The sequence below is a fragment of the Suncus etruscus genome, chromosome 2, assembly GCF_024139225.1.
Source record: "Suncus etruscus isolate mSunEtr1 chromosome 2, mSunEtr1.pri.cur, whole genome shotgun sequence".
Classification (NCBI taxonomy): Eukaryota; Metazoa; Chordata; class Mammalia; order Eulipotyphla; family Soricidae; genus Suncus; species Suncus etruscus.
Window position 1 is genome coordinate 3061651 of NC_064849.1, and position 21066 is coordinate 3082716.

The 21066-nt window shown below is 57.8% G+C and overlaps 1 protein-coding gene across 2 annotated transcripts; it reads right to left on the reverse strand.

Moving 5' to 3' along the window:
* Window positions 1-5482: 5482 nt before the first annotated feature.
* CCDC92 (coiled-coil domain containing 92) lies at window positions 5483-20720 on the reverse strand. Of its 2 annotated transcripts, none has more exons than XM_049769251.1 (4): window positions 20655-20720; window positions 7982-8128; window positions 7538-7579; window positions 5483-6693 (listed from the first exon to the last, which is right to left on the reverse strand). In XM_049769251.1, the coding sequence occupies exons 2-4, from the start codon at window positions 8109-8111 to the stop codon at window positions 5921-5923; spliced, it is 945 nt and encodes a 314-aa protein (XP_049625208.1). In that variant the 5' UTR covers window positions 8112-8128; window positions 20655-20720; the 3' UTR covers window positions 5483-5920. The 2 variants fall into 2 exon arrangements, with proteins under 2 accessions (XP_049625208.1, XP_049625207.1); XM_049769250.1 differs by lacking the exon at window positions 20655-20720 and adding an exon at window positions 20338-20390.
* Between the last annotated feature and the right edge of the window lie 346 nt (window positions 20721-21066).

Consider the following 21066-nt stretch of genomic DNA (forward strand, 5'->3'; position numbering starts at 1 on the left):
ATGGGGGATCAGTTTAGGGGTGCAGGTGCTGAGAGTCTGACAGACCACTTAGATCCTGCCCTGGCCATGTGGAGGCCAGTGATGTGTCACATGTGGCTCAGGGATTGGGGTACTTGCTCTGAAGTGCACAGTCTTCCCCACAACTCCCAACGCTGCTTCCTGACCATCACTGGCTGCGTCTCTATGTTTCTGGGACTTCATAAACTGCAACCAGACCCACGGTCCTCCCAGAGCACCACGCTATGGCTTCCAGCACAGCTCACGCAGCCAGAGCCTAGCACAGCTGTCTGGGGGCAGGTGAAGCACATGACTTGGCCCGTGCACAGTGGCCGTCCTCCCGCCCACAGGTCATGTATGGTGGCCGTGCCATCGACAGCTTTGACCGCCGTATCCTCACCATCTACATGGACGAGTACCTGGGCGACTTCCTTTTCGACACATTTCAGCCCTTCCACTTCTTCCGAAACAAGGAGGTGGACTACAAGATCCCCGTGGGGGACGTCAAGGATAAGTTTGTGGGTGAGGCCCGACACCACAGGACCCTCAAAATTCTCAAGCATGGGGTCCTCCCTTGAATATATATGGATGTGTGTTTATTACATTGTTTCTGTGCATGCTCATGTGTGTTCTGTGCATGTGTGTTTATGTGTACACACACATGGTGATCCTTGGCTCTCTGGCTGCCTCCAGTGCTTCCTTTCATCCTACCTGGTGTGGTCTTTTTGTGGTCTCTGGTGTTTTGATGGGTATCTGATGGGGTGGTCTTTGTAGCCTTTGAGCTTTAGAGCAAGCTCAGGGCTCCTTTCCTGGAGTGAGCCTCATCCGTCCAGTCCTCTGTGCCAGGGCAGACTGCCTGCACCCCGGGAGAGATGGGTCAGCAGTGGGGCACAGGGATGCAGGGCAGTGGCCCCACGGGAGACGGTAGGCCCGGAAAGTAGGAAATCGGGGAATAGGGGGTGGACATGAGGGTGTGACTTCTGGTCTCCCTCTCAGAGGCCATTGAGGCGCTCCCGCTCGCCAACACGCCCGAGGTCCTGGGGCTGCACCCCAACGCTGAGATCGGCTACTACACGCAGGCGGCTCGGGACATGTGGGGGCATCTGCTGGAGCTGCAGCCCCAGACAGGTAGGGGGGCCGGCCGCCCCTGTACCCCTGGGCTCAGGCAGTGCCAGGGTGAGCGTACTGAGGGGGGCCTATTTCAGGGGAGTCTAGCACTGGGGTCAGCCGCGACGACTACATTGGCCAGGTGGCCAAGGACATCAAGAACAAGCTGCCCAAAGCCTTTGACCTGGACCAGGTCAGGAAGCACCTGGGCCCGAGCATCTCGCCCACGTCAGTGGTGCTGCTACAGGAGCTCGAGCGCTTCAACAAGCTGCTGCTCCGCATGGCCAAGTCGCTGAGCGAGCTCCAGAGGGTGAGCAGGGCCAGGCCAGCCCGGCTGCCCCGCACGGCCTTCCATGGGCCCGCAGTGCTCACGGCACTCATGGTGGGCTCTTGGTGCGGCCCACAGGCCTTGGCTGGAGAGGTTGGCATGAGCAACGAGCTGGATGATGTGGCCAAGTCTCTCTTTCTTGGCAACATCCCGAACATCTGGAGGAAACTGGCGCCCGACACCCTTAAGTCGCTGGGGAACTGGATGCTTTATTTCATGCGGCGCTTCAGCCAGTACACGACCTGGGTGAGCGGCGGGCAGGCAGAGCCATGGCCTGTACCCCCCCCCATGTACTCCAATACCCTCAACGATACCCCATTCATGCCCTTATCTCTTGCTCCATCCAACTTGGTGGGTATGGGGTCCCCTGTGACCAAGGTCTCTTCCAGTGTCCTTGGGGCTCCTCTCCAAACCTTTCCAGCACAGGTACCTGCCCCTAGAGCATGGCTTTAGAGCAGTTAAGGGGCTGAAGTGATAGTACAGAGAGGAGGGTTCTTGTCTTGCATGTGGCCAAGCGGGGTTTGATCCCAAGCACCACCAGGAGTGATCCCTGAGCATCACCCAGGGTGGCACTCCTCGCCCCCCGCAGAAAAACAGAAACAAAAAACTAACTAAAAAAAACGGGCTGGAGAGATAACACAGCAGTAGGATGTTTTCCTTGCTCACAGCCAATCCAGGACAGACTGTAGTTCGAATCCTAGTATCCCATGTGGTCCCCCGTGCCTGCCAGGAGCGATTTCTGAGTTCAGAGCCAGGAGTGACCCGAGCGCTGCTGGGTGCGACCCAAAAACAAAAACCCAAAAACAACAACAAAAGACAAACTCGAAGAAATAGGAAGTCAGCTCTCTCTCTATCCAGCACGCCAGCTCACAAGCTTCAACAGCCTGCCTGTCTTTGGCTGTTCTGCCGACTTGGAACCATGACTTATTTGGTTAGTTCCTGGGCCACACCTGGCTCCGCACTCAGGATCACTCCTGGTAGGCCCTGAGACCATATAAATGTCAGGAATTGAACCCAATTGGCTGCGTGCAAGGCAAACGACCTCCCTGCCATGCTATTGCTTCAGCCCCTAAAAGGGGGGTGTCTTTTAACGAGCTCTTGGAGATCAGTCTTGGCCACTGCTGCAAAGTTCTCATCATAGGCCCAATTTTCTCATCGGTGGTGTTTCCCCATTGGAGAGGGGTGCTTATACCTGGTTGGATAATTGGTCTTTCTGTGGACTTTTATGGGTACTGTACTCCCCAAACTGTCTTGAAATCCCACCAGAGTTCAGTGGGTGCTGGGCCGCAGTGGGTAGGTGCAGGAAGGAGTCCCACCCAGGTCTACCTCCCCGCCTGCATCGCCCTCACACTGCTCAGCTGCAAGCGCCTGCGCATCTCTGCACCACCTCCTTGTGCATCTCTGCAGCAGTTCGATCCTCTGCAGGTGGTGGATGGTGAACCCAACGTCATGTGGCTGTCGGGGCTGCACATCCCTGAGTCCTACCTCACGGCCCTGGTGCAGGCCACCTGCCGGCGCAATGGCTGGCCGCTGGACCGCTCCACCCTCTTCACTCAGGTGACTAAGTTCCAGGACCCCGAGGAGGTGATGGAACGTGCAGGCCAAGGTAGGGGTGATGGAACGTATGGGACCTGGTCTTCATCAGCTCCCCACAGAGTTCTGGCTCCTATGGCCACACATGGGGGGGGGTACTGGGGAGGCCAAGATGAGACTGTCCTGAGACCTCAAGAGCCAGGGGTCTGTTTTGGACCATCCTCCCTGCCATGCCACCCTCTTAGGCTTGGCTCTGCCTCTCTGCAATGATACCCAAGCTGAAAACACTGTCCTGCTGGCATTCACAGTTCTGAGAGAGAGAGAGAGAGAGAGAGAGAGAGAGAGAGAGAGAGAGAGACAGAGACAGAGACAGACAGAGACAGAGACAGAGAGACAGAGAGAGACAGAGACAGACAGAGACAGACAGAGAGACAGAGACAGAGAGGGAGGGAAAAGAGGGAGAGGAGAGAGAGGGAGAGGGAGAGGAGAGAGGAGAGGGAGAGAGAGAAGAGAGGGAGGAGAGGGAAGAGAGAGAGAGGAGAGGGAGAAGAGAGACATGAGAGAGGAGAGAGGGAGAGGAGGGGGGTAGAGAGAGAACTGGGGGAGGCCAGTAAGGTATCTCGGGCTGGCCCCCAGCATGACTGGATCCAGCACACAGCTGGACCTCCACCTCTTCCTTTTCCTCTTCCTCCTCCCTCCTCCTTCCTCTTCTTCCCCTCCTCCACCTTTCCCCACTCTTGCCTTTTTTTGTGGGGGCACATCTGATGGCGCTCATGGGGTAACTCCTGACTCTGTACTCAGAAATCACTCCTGACAGGCTCAGGGGACCATATAGGATGCCGGGGATCGAACCCAGGTTGGCCGAGTGCAAGGAAACACCCTCCCCACTGTGCCATTACTCTGGCCCCTCACTCTTGACTCTACCCCTCCTGACTCACAGGAATGTGGGCTGCCGACTACTGCCTCATCTGTAGCACCTTCGGTGGGGGCTGCTGTGGTCTAAACCTTATGCCACTGCTGCAGAGGAAGAAATGCTCCTGGGCCTGTGTTGACATGACCCCCAGGGTGGGCAGCCCTGTGCTTGGTCGGGTTGAGTGGGTGGGGCTGTGGTGCACGCTGTGTTGAGAGTGGCTGCGCCCTGGCGCCCGCAGGTTGCTTCGTATCAGGTCTGTACCTGGAGGGCGCTGGCTGGGACCTGGAGCGAGGCTGCCTGGTCAGGAGCCAGCCCAAGGTGCTGGTGGTGGACCTGCCCATCCTAAAGGTCATCCCCATTGAAAGCCACCGCCTCAAGCTGCAGGTGAGAGGCTGGACCCATCCAGACCGGGGGGGGGGGGGCCTGGGACTCGTCCAGACAGCAGGGGAGCCCCCGAACTGGGTTCCGAGGATGTGGCCAGGCTTCTGATGTCCTGCTCCCCCTCAGGGCGGGGACTCAGGACTGCAGGAATCCTGACACGAAGGTGAAGGGCACCATGGTGTGGGTGGGCACTGACTGCCTGTTCCCCACAGAACACTTTCCGGACGCCTGTGTACACCACCTCCACCCGCAGGAATGCCATGGGCGTGGGCCTGGTCTTCGAGGCCGACCTCTTCACAGGGCAGCACATCTCCCACTGGGTACTGCAGGGCGTGTGCCTCACTCTCAACTCAGATTAGCCGGCGGGCACACCCAGGGCTGCCGGAGGAAGGGCTGTGCCCATTGCAAGATGGGCCGCTGGCCCTGACTAAAGGTTTTATTTTAGCGTTGGATTCTGTTGACTCAAATAAAGGTTGGTGCACACTTGACACCAGAACTTTTTGTGTCTGAGCAATGCTGGAGGAAGCAGGGAAGTGAGGAGTGGGGCTGGAGGGTCAGAATGGGGTGCCTGTGCCCTGAGCCACTGATGGGAGTTCGGGGTGCCGGAGGTGGTCATGGCCTGCAAAAACCTTTCTGGAGGCCCAGGACAGGCTCAGAGCAGAGATGGCCTGTCTGTCCCCTGGCCATGTCCACCCTCTCCACAGCTCTCTGGCCTGCTCCTTCTAGGCCATTGACCTTGGTGCCAGTTCCTGCTGTTCACAGCCCCCCAGGAACCTGGGCTTGGCACCTCTAGGAAGGCCTCCTTCTTTCTGTGCAACTGGAGACTTGCCTGGGCCTGGGGTTCCTGCAGCTCTGCCCGAGAATGAAGGGGCAGGACAGGGCTGTGCCTATCAGGACACAGGTGATCTCCAGTTCTAGTAGCTTTTAGCCAGCCACAACCCAGGACCTTCCAGGCACCTGTGTGAGGACGAGCTGTCGAAGACCAGTTAGCGAGAGGCAGCGAGACCGCTCAGCCTTCTGCGTGTGTGTGGCTGGGCCAGGTAGCAATTACCGGTCTGTATGTGTGTGTCCTTAAGACGCGCTGCTGTTTCTCCCAATGGTATGTGTGTACACTATCTGTCCATCTGTGGCGAGAACTGTCCCTCCCACAGTGTGTCTGTCCGGCTGTGTCTTGTGCTGCTCTGCCCCTCCCAGCTGGTTCATAAAAGACAAGACAGCGAGGGGCCAGTTTAGAAAATAAAGTTTGTTAGGGTCGTGAACATTTGGCTAAAACAAACAAACTGCGCACACCATGTGGTGGTGTAGGAGCAGCAAACTGTCTATTTAGTTCCTGTGACATACATGGAAACTGCTCGACGTCGGCACCGCCCTGCCCACCCGGCATGGTGGCGGGGGATGTGGCTGGGGAGCTGCCCCAGACGCCCGGGGACACGGTCGCGATGGGCAGGCGCTGTGGCTCTCAGCAGGGGCTGCGCGGGGTGGGCCTGGGGCGCGGTGCCGGGCCACGGCGGCCGGGAAATGCGTGTTGAGGAGCAGGGTCGGCCGTGGTGCCGGCGCGAGGGCGGGCGCCGAGGTGGGCCTGGAAGAAGGCAGTGGTGTGACATGCACGGGCGGTACCAGAGGGAGGCCGAGTCCGGCGGGCGGGCGCGGGACGCGGCGCCTCACACCGTTCTGTCCGCGCCCGAGTGCTTCCTCGCCACCTTGCCCGCGTTCACCTGGTCCACCGCCAGCGTCTCCACCTGGGCCGGGGGCTGCGGGGCCGCGGCGTGCGGGATGCGGTGGGCCACCCCCACGTGGGCCTTGTGCGCCTGGTCGCGGCCGGGGCTGTGCGGCGCGCTGGTGCCGCGGTCCGAGCCGATGGGGGGGATGACCAGGGGCCGCTCCTTGATGAGCTGCACCTCGGCCGCCTCCCGCGCCAGCAGGAAGGGCGTGGGGTCCGGCATGGCCTCCACGGGCTCCCGCAGCAGCAGCTTGCGGCTGTCGGCCCCGAAGCGGTACACCTCCTCGAGCTCGGGGTGCAGCGGCGCCGACAGGCTCTTCTTCATGCGGCGGCGCGGCGTCTCGGGCAGCTTGTCCTTGGGGGGCGCCGGCTTGTAGCCGGCCAGCGCGGGGCTCCCGGCCGGGCCGCCGTCGGCGCCGCAGCTGCCCAGCAGCTTCTTCTTGGCCGCGTGCAGCTGCGCCGTCAGGTAGGCCACGGCCCCCGCGCGCTGCTCCAGCTCGCCCGTCAGCAGGCTCAGCTTGTGGCTCTTCACCTTGAGCTCCTCCAGGTACTTCTTCTCGCGCTCCTTGACGGTGTTCTCCAGCACGGCGATCATGGCGTTCTTCTGCTCCAGGGCGGCCGCCAGCTCCTCCTTCTCCTGCTCCTTGGCGCGCAGCTGCGCCTCCAGCTCCTCGCAGCGCTGCCGCAGCTCGCTGCCCCGGGAGGACCCTGCGCCTGCAGGTGGGCGGGCGAGTGGGCGCGGTCAGCGGCATGGGCATGCGGGGCCTCCCCAAGTGTGTGTCCCGCGCCCCCCTGCTCCCCAACGCGCCCTCGTGCCCAGCTCCAGCTTCCTGCAGAAAGGCTCGCCCGGCTTCCACCTTGAAGGCTGCCTGGGGGCCCATGTGGCTGCTTTTCCACCTGCTGCCCTTACACCCCATCTTCCTGAGCAGTGCACCGCTTCCCGGGCTCCTGGTCCAGCACTTTCCAAGCAGGAGCGGGGGCCCTGGCCAACCCCACTCCCCTCCACCCAGCTCCTCCTCACGCTTCTGGCGGACTTGCTTCCTCCTGCCTGACCCTAGAAAGTGACGGTCTGTCCACTTTTTTTTTTTCTGGACTCTTCTCTGCTGGTCTGGGGCCCATGCTGAAGACCAGGTCGACTCCTGGGTCAGAGCAGTGTCCCCAGCAACCATCCAACGTCCCCCTCAGCCTCTGCCATCCCACTGCCCAGCTGGAAGGGGCCTGGGAGAGCCACAGCTGAGGAGGGGCAGGGTGCTCCCTGGGGCACAGCTTGTGTTGGCTGTGGAGTTGGCAGTGTTGGGGACCAAGTGCTCAGGGAATACTGACAGGCCTGCCCCCGCCCGATTTGTCACATCTTTTTCTCCATCACGTAAGGGACATGATGGTAGAAAGTCACAAAATCCAGAAAAACATCTGTACTTCGTGTCTGCCTCTACCTGGCCACAGGCCCTGCTTTCTGTCCACCTGCCTTCTCCCCTGGAGGCCTGGCACACACGCTTTCTTCTGCGCTATTCGCCTCAGAGATGCCCCAGTGGCGCGCGTCCCCCACGCTCTTGCTTACCTGCCTGATCGGAACCTTTGAGAGTCAGCTCATAGGTGAGATCTAGCAAGGAAATGTACAGTCAGTTTTCTGTGATTAGGGCCTACTTCCTAAACTCACCCATTCTGGAGGACCTGAGCAGGGGTGCCCAAACAAGAGTGCCAGAGCCCCACTCGGTGTATCAGGATTCAGGGGTCTCCCTGGCCCGGAGCATGTGCAACTGCCCACAGTGACATTTTACAAGGGGATCTTTGGCTGGGAGCCCTCAAGGGAGCAGAGGCTGTGGGGGGCTGTTGAGTGGCCAAAGGTATGAGGTGTGGCCTTAGGAGGTTCCTGTGAGGATGGGTTGACCCTACTGAGGGCTGAACACTTTTTTTTCTTCCCCTTTCTAACCCACTGCTACCCACCTGCCTGGCCAGGCCACGTCCACTGCCCTGCCTGCCCTACCCCAGGAACCCCACCCACCCGTGCAGTGCTGTTGCAGCCGGCGGATCTCGGCATGCAGTCCCTTGAGGGTCCCCGCGTGCTCGCGCTGCAGGAACAGGAGGTTCTTCTGCGCGCTGTGCAGCTGGTTCTCCAGGTTCGTGGCGGCCATGCTGGCATCCAGATGAACTACAGGGATACAGGCTTGGTCACTGTCCCAGCCAGGAGGATTGGGGCAGGCTGGAAGAGGACCTGCCTTGCACTCACTGGCTCTGGGGAGAGGGGACCTAAACACAGCTGCCGGGGTGCGAAGGCTGGCCCGTCACCCCACCACACCTCCCAGACCAGCTGGGTCCTTCCAGGGCCTCTGTTCCCAGGAGCCCACACTCAGCACCTGGAGCAGGTGCAGAGGGGCCCCACGGGGCTGGGAGGGGCTGCAGAGGCCCGAGTCTGTCCACAGCCTGTTCCAAGCTCTGCCAGCAGGCAGCAGCCACTGGCCTGGTCCACTCCCTGCTTTTATTGTAACTTGAGAGCCGTGGTGAAGTCAGTGGGTCTTTCTGGAAAAGCTACCAGGGAAATCTGATGCCCTGCACAGCACTCAATGATGCCAAGGACAAAAGACAAGGCTGTTGGCCTCCCACTTATTTTATAAACCAGTCGTTCTCGTCCCTGCCTGAGATCCCTGGGCAGAGGCATTCCGAGGGCTGGGAGGCTGCAGGGCACAGAAATCAAGGGGCCTTGGGGTGACACACAGAGGCCAGGGTGGACACACATGTGGGAGAAGTCTTGAGAGCAGGTCAAGCCACAGCCCTGTTCACACCTACAGAAGGGAACTAGGGGAGCACTGGCCGAAGGAGCCCAAGGAGGAGGGCAAGGCTGGGTGGCCCTATGGAGTGGCTTGGCCTTCGGGGGGGAGGGCAAGGATTGGGGCAGGCATGAAAACAAAGCAGAGTCCCCAGGGGTGACAGCAGTGACAGCTCCTCTGTCGCACAGGCCACCCTGCCAGTTCACTACCCCCAGAGGCCTCTGGTCCCCAGATCAGAGGGGCCGAGACTTTAGCCACTGGGTTCTGGAGTTGGGCCGTGCAGCGGCAGCCCTGGTCGGTCTGTCCATCCATCTGTCTGTGTTCTCAACTGGGTGAAGTGGGACCCACCATACCCCACTGCAACCCTTATCTGCTTACACACTGGACCCTGCTACAGACGCAGAGACTGGACTTAGGTGACCATGCACAGGCCAACAGCTGGATCCACACTGAGCCTGCACTCACTCACCATAGAAGGGAGAAAGTTAAATGATAGAGAGTCCGAGGCCCCTTAGTCTCCTCAGTCTCTGATGAGGAGGAAGGAGGAGGGAGGTGGCGGCCAGGCTGGGCAAAGCTGCCAGAGGAGTCCAGAGCATGGGGTGGGGCCCTGCACAGAGAGGCCCACCTGTGAGGGGCCCCTCTCTCCCCGCAGGTGTCCAGGAATCAGACTGAGCCCCAGACCAAGAAGCCATTTCTGATGGGCCCTAGAAGTGCCAGCCCAGGACACAGTGCTCTTGCTACCCGCCCTGCCCAGGATGTGATGCTCCCGTGTCTGCCCAGGACACAATGCTCCCATGGCCTGCTCCACCCAGGTCGCTGTGCTCCCACTGTTCCCAAGGAGCGAACTCAGGGTTCGTGTCTGGGTGAAGTCCTGAGCCAAGGGGCACTGTCACCACTGTGACTCACCCTCTGGCCGCCAGAGAGCAGAGCCAAGCACTGCGGAGGCAATGGGAGCAGCAAGACAGGCCCCTGGAGCCCAAGCGCAGCCGCAGCAGCATCACAAGGGCCGGCCGGCGCCGGAGGAGCTATTTTCAAAGCGAACCATGAATAAATTATGAGCACGAACGAGCAATCGGGCAGGAGGAGTGCAGCTGCCTGGTCCCTCTCAGAGGCCACAAGTCCTGTCGGTGGCCCTATCCCAAAGTGGGGAAGCTCCGGAGGACCCTGCTGTGCTGGAGGCAGGAGTAGAGAAAGGGAAGGTGGGGCCAGGAAAGGGGAGAGCATGAGAGTGAGGGTTCCACCTCCCCCCCAGATCGGGCGGCCTGCAGGTGGAGACAGGCTGGGAACCATCGTGTCCACCTGACCTACTCTCAGGAACAGGTGGCCGAGTCCAGCTCTCACGGCCACCTGGACCCTCGCCGCTGCCACCTATCCACAAGCAACTGAGTCATGAGAGTCCCGAGAGCTAATGAACAAGAAGGCCTTTCCCCTCATTATTTACGTGAAAGGAAAATAGAGGCTAATTTCACTCAAGCTAATGGGACTCACTTGGCTGACCCCAACTTGGTTACATGAGAAGGGGCTAAGCACTAGAAAAAGGCACGGCCATCTCATGGGCGGGAGCTGTGGAGCTGAACCAGCCCACCAGAGCCCAAGCATGGCTGTGGCAGCAGATAGGTACCTCCATCAAGGCCCAGCTCTATCGAGTCCACACTTGCTCTATCCCGACACAACAGGAAGGGTCTTGGGGATTCAGGAATGGGCCAAAGAACCCAACAGTCACTTCTGGGCCAAAATCACCTGGACCAGCCCTCGACATTTGGTCGGTTACCCTCAGACCTGCTTCCCCAGGCATTTCCTGGGGAATGATGGGGTTGGGGCGAGGCGTGCTCCCCTTACCTAGGTTAGGGGGTCCTGTGGCTGCATGGGCAGCAGCCTCAGCATGTCCCCTCCAGGCTCGCCATGCAGGGGGAACAAGGACTTCAGGGGGCCACTCTGACCTCCGGCGGGGCCACTCTGACCTCCGGCGGGTCCCCTCCATGCAGCATCCTATCTGTCCAGCCTCTTATCCGATGACAACTCAGCCGGACACTCAGCCGGTTCTGTGACGTCAGGGCTTGGAACTCCCAGAACCTCCAGTTCCAGCTGTCATAGAGGCTGCCAGGGAGGTGCCCATGGGGACAGGCATTGCCTACTGGCCTCCCAGACGCTCAGAAGAGCTGTACCTGCGCCCCCTCCCCTGGCTCTGTGGTCTCTGGGGAGTGGGCGAGACACACGCACGGGGTTGTCTGGGCGCCCAAGGCAGCCAAAAGTGCCCCATGGCTGGTGTTGGTGGAACAGGCCATGCGAACACACCCGACACCACCACTCGGACAGCAGAGAGGCCTGGCCCTTTGTGCACACTCTGGTGCCTTTATTTTTCCTCTCAGATTGGGTCTCATGCTCCCACAGCAGGGTTCATTCTAATCCCCAGTGCATAGCACGTTCTTTTGGGGCCCATTTTTACTTCACCATGTTGGGGCAGCAGTGCCCAGAGACTCGGTGGTTTGGTTTGGCACAATTCTGGGGCCAGGCTTTCTTGCCATTTCTGAACAGTGTTTGCTGCCCCTCACAGGGCCCAGGACGCCACTCTCCTCTCAGGCATAGGGACGCACAGCTTGGGCCATCCCAGCCTGACAGCCCTGCCCTGAGCCCTTGCACAGCTTGCACTGGATCTGGCACAATCTAGGCAATCCTAAGGACCATCTTGGGTTGACTCTGGGCCAGCCTCGGACAAGAAGATACTCAAAAACTTTTTTTTTTGTGGGGGGGAGGGGCATACCCAGTGACGCTCGGGTTACTCCCAGCTACCGCTCAGAAATCGCTCCTGGCTTGGTGAACCACATGGGACTCCAGAAATCCAACCAAGGTCCATCCTGGGTCAGCCACATGCAAGGCTCTACCGCTGTGCTATTGCTCTGGCTCCTTTTTAAAAATCAAAAGAGACGGCCCCGGAGAGATAGCACAGCAGCGTTTGCCTTGCAAGCAGCCGATCCAGGACCAAAGGTGGTTGGTTCGAATCTCGGTGTCCCATAGGGTCCCCCGTGCCTGCCAGGAGATATTTCTGAACAGACAGCTAGGAGTAACCCCTGAGTACCACCGGGTGTGACCCAAAAACCAAAAAAAAAAAAAAAAAAAAAATCAAAGGAGACAGGTCTCATGGGATATTTGCTTCCCAGAAAGGAGCAGAGAGGAATCTCGGATTTGGGTGCTCCCTGGTGCAAAATATTTGCTTCTTTCTGGCCTGCTTTGTCTCTTTTTTGGGGGGGGGGATTTGGGTCACACCTGGGGGTGCTCGGGTTACTCTTGGCTCTTCAGGCATGGGATTGTATGATGCCGGGATTCAAACCACCATCAGTCCTGGATCAGCTGTGTACAAGGCAAACGCCCTACAGCTGTGCTATCTCTCCGGTCCCATGCCCTTCTTTTTATTTTATTTCCTTATTTTTTTTTGTTTTTGTTTTTTGGGGCCACAGCCAATGACACTCAGGGGTTACTCCTGGCTATGCACTCAGAAATTGCTCCTGGCTTGAGAGACCAAATGGGACACCGGAGGATCAAACTACGGTCCATCATAGGTCACCACATTTGTGCAAGGCAAATGTCCTACCGCTTGCGCCACCATTCTGGTCCCTCTCAAAAGCTTTTATAGTGGGAGGCAAAGGGAGTCCCAATTGGTACTCCCTAGGGCAGCTCAAAGATGTGGGGGCAGTGCTCAGGAGGCTCTGTAGTGCAGGAACCAAGCCAGCATACACCCTGCCCCGAGGATGCTTCCCCAGAAGGCCCTTCTGAGTCCTGAAGCTGGAACCACATTCAGGAAAAGTCACAGAGTGTCTGCACCAGGCTCACTGGCCACTTGGCCCGACTGGCATGGGCTGTGCTGGGGAGAGAGGAGGGCTCAGCGAGGTGGGAGGGAACCCCGAGTGCAGCTTTGCCTGTTGGTGCCGGAGAGCCTCCTGTACTGGGAGAGCAGAGCTGGCACAGGAGCAGAGCTGGCACAGGTACAATGTAACCCCAGTTCTGCCCATGCCTGGCACATCCTGGCAGTGCCACCTGGCATGGTCCTCACTCACAGGTAGGCCACTCCTGGGCCAGCCCCCTGCCTACCTTCCGAGTCAGGCTTATTCTGCTCTACTCCCCACGCTGCGCCTCTCGCCTAGGGGAGATGCAGTGCGCAAAGGACAGGGTGGCTCTTTTGCTGGGGGAGCCCTAGCTGTGGGTGCCAGCAGCAGCACTTGCCAACCCAGGCTGTCGGTTGTCACTCTTGGCGACTGGCAAGTGGCCAGTGGGAGAGGCACCCACCAGTGAAGCCACAGTAGGGTGCAACCAGAGAGACCCCCCCCAGGCGGGAACACACGTCAGCAGCCTGCACTGGACACACTGTAGCATGAAATAATTAACGATGGGGCTGGATGGCGGTGGATGGAGGCCTTTGTGCTTAGGCCCCAGCCACGACCCGTGGGGCTGGGACAGGCAACTTATGTCTCTCTTTGGGTTGGACGTGACCCGGACTGAAGCAACTTCTGTGGCTGGGGGCCACCTTCTGGGCAGCACAGACCCCCCACCTTCCCACCTTGGGACGATGGGTCCTGCCTCAGCTCCCTTAGACTCCCAGAAAGACTCTGCACTGGATCTCTGACAGCAAGGATGACGAGACACTTCTCTCCCACCTGTCCCGAGCACCATTTATTTATTTTTTGTTTGTTTGTTTGTTTGAGCCACACCCATTTGACACTCAGGGGTCATTCCTGGCTATGCACTCAGAAACCACTCCTGGCTTGGGGAAGACCATATGGGACACCGTGGGATCGAACCACGGTCCGTCCTAGGCTAGTGCTTGCAGATGCCTTACCTCTCTAGAACCCCGAACACCATTTATGACCCTTTTCTGGTTTTTGCAGTATTTGCCATGACCTCAAACCAGGTGGTCCTTATATTTCTGGACAGTATGAGAAGGTTGAGTCCAAAGGGATGGGGCTGCCCTGTCTGTACTCTCCCCATCCTTGCCCTCAGGGCTGGCCTTTTTGGGAAGGAGGGCTCCTTTGGTTGAAGATCTCAGCCATTATGTCATTCTCTGGTATGAGGAGGGAATCAAACCACCCAGAGGCAGGCCAAGGAAGGGCAGTGAGGCCATGAGCGCCTCTGGGGATCACTCAGCCAGGAAGGCCCAGGGTGGTGGGGCCTCAGATATGGGGATCCAGCTTCATCTGTGCGGGAAGTACTGCGGGCCCTGGAGACTCACTTCCAGATAAGGGTTTTCTGAGAACCCGCTGGCGTCCCAGAACAGTGTCAGCACGGGGGTAGAGACCCCACAAGGGCTGGGCTCTGAGAGTGCTTTTCCGGGTGACAAAATACTAAATGCCAGATGATCCAGTAAGTCCCCCCAAAGTGCCACTTTCATTCAAGACCTCCCCCCGAGTAAAATGCATGACCCGAACCCAATGCCTGGTGATATGGAGAGCAGCAAAAAATCACCTCACCAGCCACTCCATCACTTCCAAAAGCCCGGAATGCACAGAGGGCCCAGTGAGCTGCTGACCGTCCCCAACTCTGTTTTTCATTCCTCCTTGGACACTGATAACTGAATTATTCTGAGGCTGGCATCCTCCCCTCTAAACAAGCTAGTGAGCTCAGGATAGGACCAGTCTCTCTGCTCTGAGGCACCAGAGCATGGTATTGTGAGGTGAGGCTCAGCCACTAATGCAGGGAACCACCAGGAAAGCAAGAACAATGACAGCTATGGGGCAGAGGGTCTGAGATGGGCGATGGGGCAGGGGTGCCCAATGCCATGTGCCCACTGCTACCTACGGCTGGGCACTTAGTGGGCCCAGTGAGCATGTGTGGCTGAGGCAGTGGCCTGGACAGCTGTCCAGATTCCCTGGACACTAACAGCGAGCCTGAAAGACGAGGGGCTTACAAGCAGGGGTATTTCTGACAAGATGAACTTGCAGGCACCGTGAGACCATTAGGATAACCTAGAAAGAAGGCTGTGAGGGTTGGTGGAAAACAGGAGAGAAAGAGCTGGACTGAATTGCATGCTGAAGGTTATTTCAGAAAAGCGGAGAAGAAATGGGGGACAGAGAAAAAATATGGTTGTTGCTGTTGTCTTGGAACCACAACTGGCAATGCTCAGAGCTTACTCCTCACTCCTGGAGGTGTGTGGGGACATTCTGAAGTGCCAGGGATCAAATCCAGGTTGACCACATGCGAGGCGAATGAATGCCCACTTTGAGGTCGTAAGGACCCCAAGTCATCCACCTCAACAGCCTGGCCTGACCCTTCTCTCCCTCAGGCCCCTCTCAGAGGCTGGAATGCTAGTAGGCTCCCTTCGCATGCTCGCCAGTGCCAGCCTCCGTACCATGGGAAGACTTACCACAGCCCTGGCAAACAGTGCTCAATGCAGCATACGCTGTCTGGCTCCTCAGGGTGGCATCCGCCTGGTGCAGTGCCCGGCTCCACCCTGCAACACCCCAATACACTTGTTTGACTCTTCTCTCAAGCAGTTCTGAGTTTGGGTGGGATGGAACCTGGGGTCTCTCACTGGATGGCAAGTGCTTCAGGGCTGCCTGAGGACTGGGAGACACTGTAGTCCTTGGGAGTCCGGCCAAACAGTATGTAATGCCTCCTGGCTGAAGACACAGTGCACCCTTCTTGTACAGGAAGGCAACCCACAGCACACCGGGACCCCACTCCGATCCTGTGCGAGACAATGAGTTCTAAAAATGGGATCTGCTCGCACACACCACCTTTGCTGCTATCACACCTGTGTCTGGCACTGGGGCTGCGTGTGTGTGGCAGCTGGGGCAAGGAGTTAAGGGCTCTCCGATGCCCCGAAATGCAAGGGCCCCACACCCACCGGTTCTCAGCACTATTCGGAAAGCGGACTAGAAACCTTCAGAGAATATGTCTGAGGGATGGAGAGCAGACAGCCCATGGTCTTCACAGAACTGTCTGCATTCAGGCCAGTGCACTCATTTCCAGGTGACATGAGCTGGCGCTGCCCCTGGGGCTGGAGAAAGGGGCTCCAAGACCCTCTTGCCTGTGCGGGGTGTGAGGAGCATGGGTTGTGTAAAGAATCAGAGCGGAAGGGAAGAATGACAGCACAGGGGGAGCATTTGCCTTGCATCCTGGCATCCCATAGGATGCTCTGAGGATGACCAGGAATAATTCCTGAGCACAGAGCCAGGAGGAACCCCTGAGCACTGCCGGATGTGGCCTCCCCCGCAAAATAAATCAGGTTGTGTGGACGTGGGGGAGAGTTCATTAGGATGAGAATGGCACTGCATGGAGAAGGTCCTCTAACATCTTCAGGAGCAACTAAGCTGAGTTAGATGCTCCCCAAGTACTGCTGGGTACTCCCCAAATCAAAACTAAACAAAAACAAAGAGCTGAAACTGCCTGGAAAGGAAGTCTGAGGAGCCAAAGAAAATGGACTTGAAGCCGAGTGAAGCAGAACTGGTCCCCGTGCTACCTTCACCCCCTGCAGAGCCTCTGCTGCCCCTCGCCTTAGCCATGCTCTAGGCCAAGGGTCTTCAAACTTTTTAAACAGGGGGCCAGTTCACTATCCTTCAGACTGTTGGAGGGACAGATTATAGTAAAAACAAAAATTATGAACAAATTTCTATGCACACTGCATATATCTTATTTAGAAGTGAAGAAACAAAATGGGAATAAATACAATATGTGGCCCGCGGGCCGTAGTTTGAAGACCCCTGCTCTAGGCTGAGGAATACCCACTGCACCAGTCTGCTCGGGCACCGAGGGCACCTGGGTGGCCTCCCAGCCTCTTCCCTCGACAGCACAGACCCTCTGATGGATGTATCAGAGGGCCCAAAAGCAGCGTCCCCTCCCTCCCAACAAACTGGGGTGCCAGTGATGCGTTTCAGAAGCCAGGCTTGCCACTGCTCTTCCAGTGGTGGCTGCACTGTCGAGGGGAGGCATGACCAGCCCACAGGCTGCTCATAGAAAGCACGAACCTGTGGTTTTGTGAGAAGGGAGTGGGATTTTCTTTTTGTTGTTGTTGGCAAGAAGTTGAAAGGTTTTGTTTTGTTTCGTTTTATTGTTGTTTTGTTGCCACACCCGAAGGTGCTCGGGCAAAAATTCCGGGTCAGTGCATACAAGACCTACCTACTACCATCACTCTGGACTCCGGAATTTGAAGCTCTTTACCCCCTGACACATAAAATATAAATACACGAGACCATCTTTATTCCTCATACTACAATGTAACAGGAAGATAATGGGCAGAAAAGCATAAGACAAACTCATTTGCTAAAAACCAAGAGAGGCTATTTTTAAAATTATATCAGAGGGACCAGAAGGATAGCATTTGCCTTGCATGTGCCTGACTGGGGTTCAATCTCTGGCATCCCAAAAGGGCCCCCAAGCCCACCAAGAGTAATTTCTGAGTGTGGAGCCAGAAACCCCTGAGCACTGCCAGGTATGGCCCAACAGACTTGAGAAACAAAACACACGGAGACATGGATTCAGAATAGATTTGGCTTCTGGCTTTCTCCTGAAGAGGAAGAGGAGGAAGAGGGGTCAGACTCATGTGGAATCAGCTGGTCATAGCCCATCACGCCCCACTCAAACCCTTGTGCAGAAGGCACCAACAGGTGTTCTGGGTGCACTGGAAATGCTTGGCCACTGGCAGACAAGGCTAGGCCCTGCCCCATGAATCCATCAGGATGGAAAGTTGGGCACCTCACTGCTGTTATGGCGGCTGGAAGATTACCCCCTTGTTGACAGGTTATCATCCCAAGACTGGCTCGGCACAGGTGGGTCCCTTCCCCTTTCTGAATACAGAGCTCCGATTCATCAAATGTTATCCATCCACCTTCATGCCCCTTCTGGTGTTATTCCCTGCTGCCCATCAATTTTTAAAGACAATGCGGACCCTTGAGGCTAGTCTACTGTAACTTTCAGTAGACGGCCATGACTGTACTTTTTCTGCAGTGAAATTTGAGTCATGCTTGAGTAATGAAACACACAGAAATGAAATGCAGAGATCAGCCATAAATCAGTGCTTTTAAAAAGAGAATGCCGGTCAATAAAGAGAGAATTGATTCGCCTCCAGAACCGACTGAGTGGAGAAAAAAACAGCATCTGTCTGTCTGCAGGGATTTCAAAGATGCCTCTGCCTGCTTTCAGAGAAAAGGGTCACTTTCCTCCCGAGTAAATGTTAGTCACAGTAAATAGAAGCTGAAGAAACACAAGTGAGTTAGGATGAAAGTCTTTCCCAACAAATACCGACATCGAGGCTGCTTTCTTGCCTGGAAAACCTCCTGCTGCAAATCAGGGTCAGGATTTGTGCTAGATTTCAGGCTGGCTGCTCGCTAGCAAGGACATAGATTCTGGGGCTCGGTGGGTGTTTTGGGAACGTTGGGAAGCAGAGGAGGGGAAAAAAAGAAGAAGAGCCACAATTGGTTGGAGCTGGAGCAATAGCACAGTTCGATATTCGGCATCCCATATGGTCCCCTGAGCCTGCCAGGAGTGATTCCTGAGTGCAGAACCAGGCGCAACCCTTGAGAGCTCCCGGGTGTGGCCAAAAACCAAACAAAAAGAGTGAGCCACAATGTCCTCCAGTGTTTGGGACTCTCAGTCCTCGGGAGGCCTCTGCGCACCCTCCATCTAATCACAAGCCACTTTGCAACTATGCCAAAACAAGACCCTGCCAAGTATGGCTCATTCTTCTCTCTTCTGGCCACAGGAACGTGGATAAAGCCCCTTTGTTACCGGATGGACCCAGAATCCTTGAAGTCAACTAGGACATCTCAGGGCCCTGCCCAAATCTCTCTGCAATTTAGCCAGCACAGGTGGGGATTGCGGTCACTAAACCAGAGCTAGCTGTCTGGTCTGCAAGTGGGATCTGCCTCAGATTCCCCCCCCCTCTCCCCCCCCACAGCCCTGGGCACAGAAAGCAGGGAAGGGCACCCAGGCTCAGACCTTTAGGAGACAGATTCCCCACACATACACACCCAGCCCTAAGCACAGAAAGTGGGGAAAGGCACCCAGATTTGGCCTTCGACCTTTAAGGAGACTAAACAACAGCTCACTCAGGTCTTCATTAGCAAAGCTGCATTAGGAACTACTCTTACTCTGGCTGACCATATTTGAGACAGAAGCAAAGGCTGTGACTTTTCCTGCCAACACCGTGACCCGCACTCCAAAGGCTATTTCTTAAACGCATCCACTTATTCTACTGGCATCAGTAGTATAATAAATGTCCTTTAGTTGGTAACGAGATGGTAATTGATTTCTCCAATGAAGGATGGATGAATGGCCATGAATCCAAACGAATGATCCATTACAAGCCAGAGAATTAGTTTTTTAAGAGTGACCCCTCTAATTTCCAAGAAACCTATTTGATGTAGTTACAGTACAATTGTACTGACAAGTAATTGTCACGAACTTCAAATTTTACTGCCTCTCAAAGAAATTTACTAATGATAGATGATGCAGTCATAAAAAAAACTACCTCACTCTGTGCAAGACCTAGATAAAGACCTACGTAGATTTGCCACAAGCCAGTCTCTCGCTTCAGGCTAGTACTTAAGACAATGGAAAGAAAGACTTAATGGAAAACATCTTCAGAGTGAACATCCCTTTCACGTTATCATCTTTTCCTAAAATCAATGACCAGAAGAATCCTTGACTTTGGCCAACAACAACAACAACAACAACAAAAGCAACCATTTCACTAGGCAACTGGAGTTTTGGAAATCAATATCAGGTTTTCATCAGGTAGATTTCTTTCAAATAGTGATAGCAGGCACAGTCGGGCCTGGGCTGTATTGATACCTGCAGTCTAGAGTATTCCAAGCTCAGTCCCCGGTGCTCCTGCTCTGTCCCAACCTGAATAGATAGACCCGGAATAGATAGATCCGTACTGCAAGGGCCCAAGCTACAAACCAGACAATGCGGGTCTATGGGAAACCCAAGTCGGAGCTGCTCTGGGAGCCGCAGCCGCTGGGCAGGCAGTTCCGCAGCATCCGGAGCGAGCCCTGGCCCTGCGACTCACAAGCATGCAGTTATTTAGTAATAAAAGTCGAGCAGCTCGCACCCACGGCGGGAGGGAGGCGGTGAGGTCGCACTTACATAAAGAGAAGCCAGATGATGCACCTGCAGGGCGGGGTCCTAATGTCCCGCGGGGAGAAGGGACCGGCAGGCCAGCAAAAGGGCGAGGTGGCCGCGCCCCAGACAGTGCGGGGCGGGTGGGAGCCCGGGGCTGGCAGAGGGTGGTGCAGTACCTGCAATGCGGCGCCCAAGCCCACCCAGGGGCCGGGTGCGCGGTGCAGGCAAGGGCATCCCTGCATCCCGACATCCCTGCGGCCCCAGCATCCGCACATCCCCGCGTCTTCGCAGCCCAGCATCCCTGCACCCGAGCATCTCTGCATCCCTGCATCTTCGCACCCCAGGATCCCTGTACCCCCGAGCATCTCTGCATCTCTGCATCCCTGCATCTTCGCAGCCCAGCATCCCTGCACCCCGAGCATCTCTGCACCTCTGCATCCCTGCATCTTTGCACCCCAGCATCTCTGCATCCCTGCATCCTCGCACCCCGCAGGCCCCAGCGCCCCTTCCTCCCAGCGGGGACGGGCCCCTCGGGCCTCACCTGGGCGCGGAGCAGCGGGCGGGCGGCTGCCCGGGTGCGGGTCGGCTGGGCTGGGCCGGCTCTGCGGGGCGCGGTGCTCGCGCGCGGGCCCTGGGCGGGGCGGACTGTCTCCCGCCCTGCCCCGTCCTGCCAGGCCCAGCCCGGCCGCGCGAGGTCAAAGGTCGCCCCGCCCCGCCCCCCGCGAGGTCAAAGGTCGCCCCGCCCCGCCCCGCGCCTCGCCGCGCGGTGCATTCTGGGAGCGAGCTTGGGGCCGAGGCAGCGGCCGGCCGCGCTGACCGGGCGGGCGGGGGGCCGCGGGCCGGCCGCTCGGTACTCACTTAGCGGGGCGCGACTGCGACGCCCCGTTTCCCTTAGCGTGGCGGAGGCGGCGGCGAGGGCGAGGGCGAGGCCGAGGCCGAGGCCGGGGCACCGGCCCGGGAGGCGAGGGCGGGTCAGCCGCGGGGAGCGCCGGGCTCAGGTGCGCCGCACTGCGGTTACCGGGGCAACGGGGAAGGGGCGGGGCGAGCGGGGAAGCGGGAGCGCGCGCGCCGAGGCCAGGACGTCGCGGGGGCGCGCGCTCTCCATGGGAGGGGGGGTGTGTGCCCGGGAGCGCGCACCCAGCGCTTCAGAAGGCGGTTGCGCGCAGGCGCGGGGGCGCCGGGCCGGGCGGCGCGCATGCGTGCGTCCCTTTCCCCACCCGCCGCCGGGCCGGGTGCGTGCGCATGCGCTTGCGTACGCGCACGCGCGCTG

What these genes read in the sequence shown, in the direction of transcription:
- CCDC92 (XM_049769251.1), bottom strand. Translation starts at nt 8,111, where the DNA reads ATGGCCGCCACGAACCTGGAGAACCAGCTGCACAGCGCGCAGAAGAAC. An exon ending in GCTGCAACAGCACTGCACGG is followed by an intron (nt 7,580 to 7,981) that starts GTGGGTGGGGTT and finishes TTTCCTTGCTAG; the next exon opens with ATCTCACCTATGAGCTGACT. An exon ending in CAAAGGTTCCGATCAGGCAG is followed by an intron (nt 6,694 to 7,537) that starts GTAAGCAAGAGC and finishes GCCCACCTGCAG; the next exon opens with GCGCAGGGTCCTCCCGGGGC.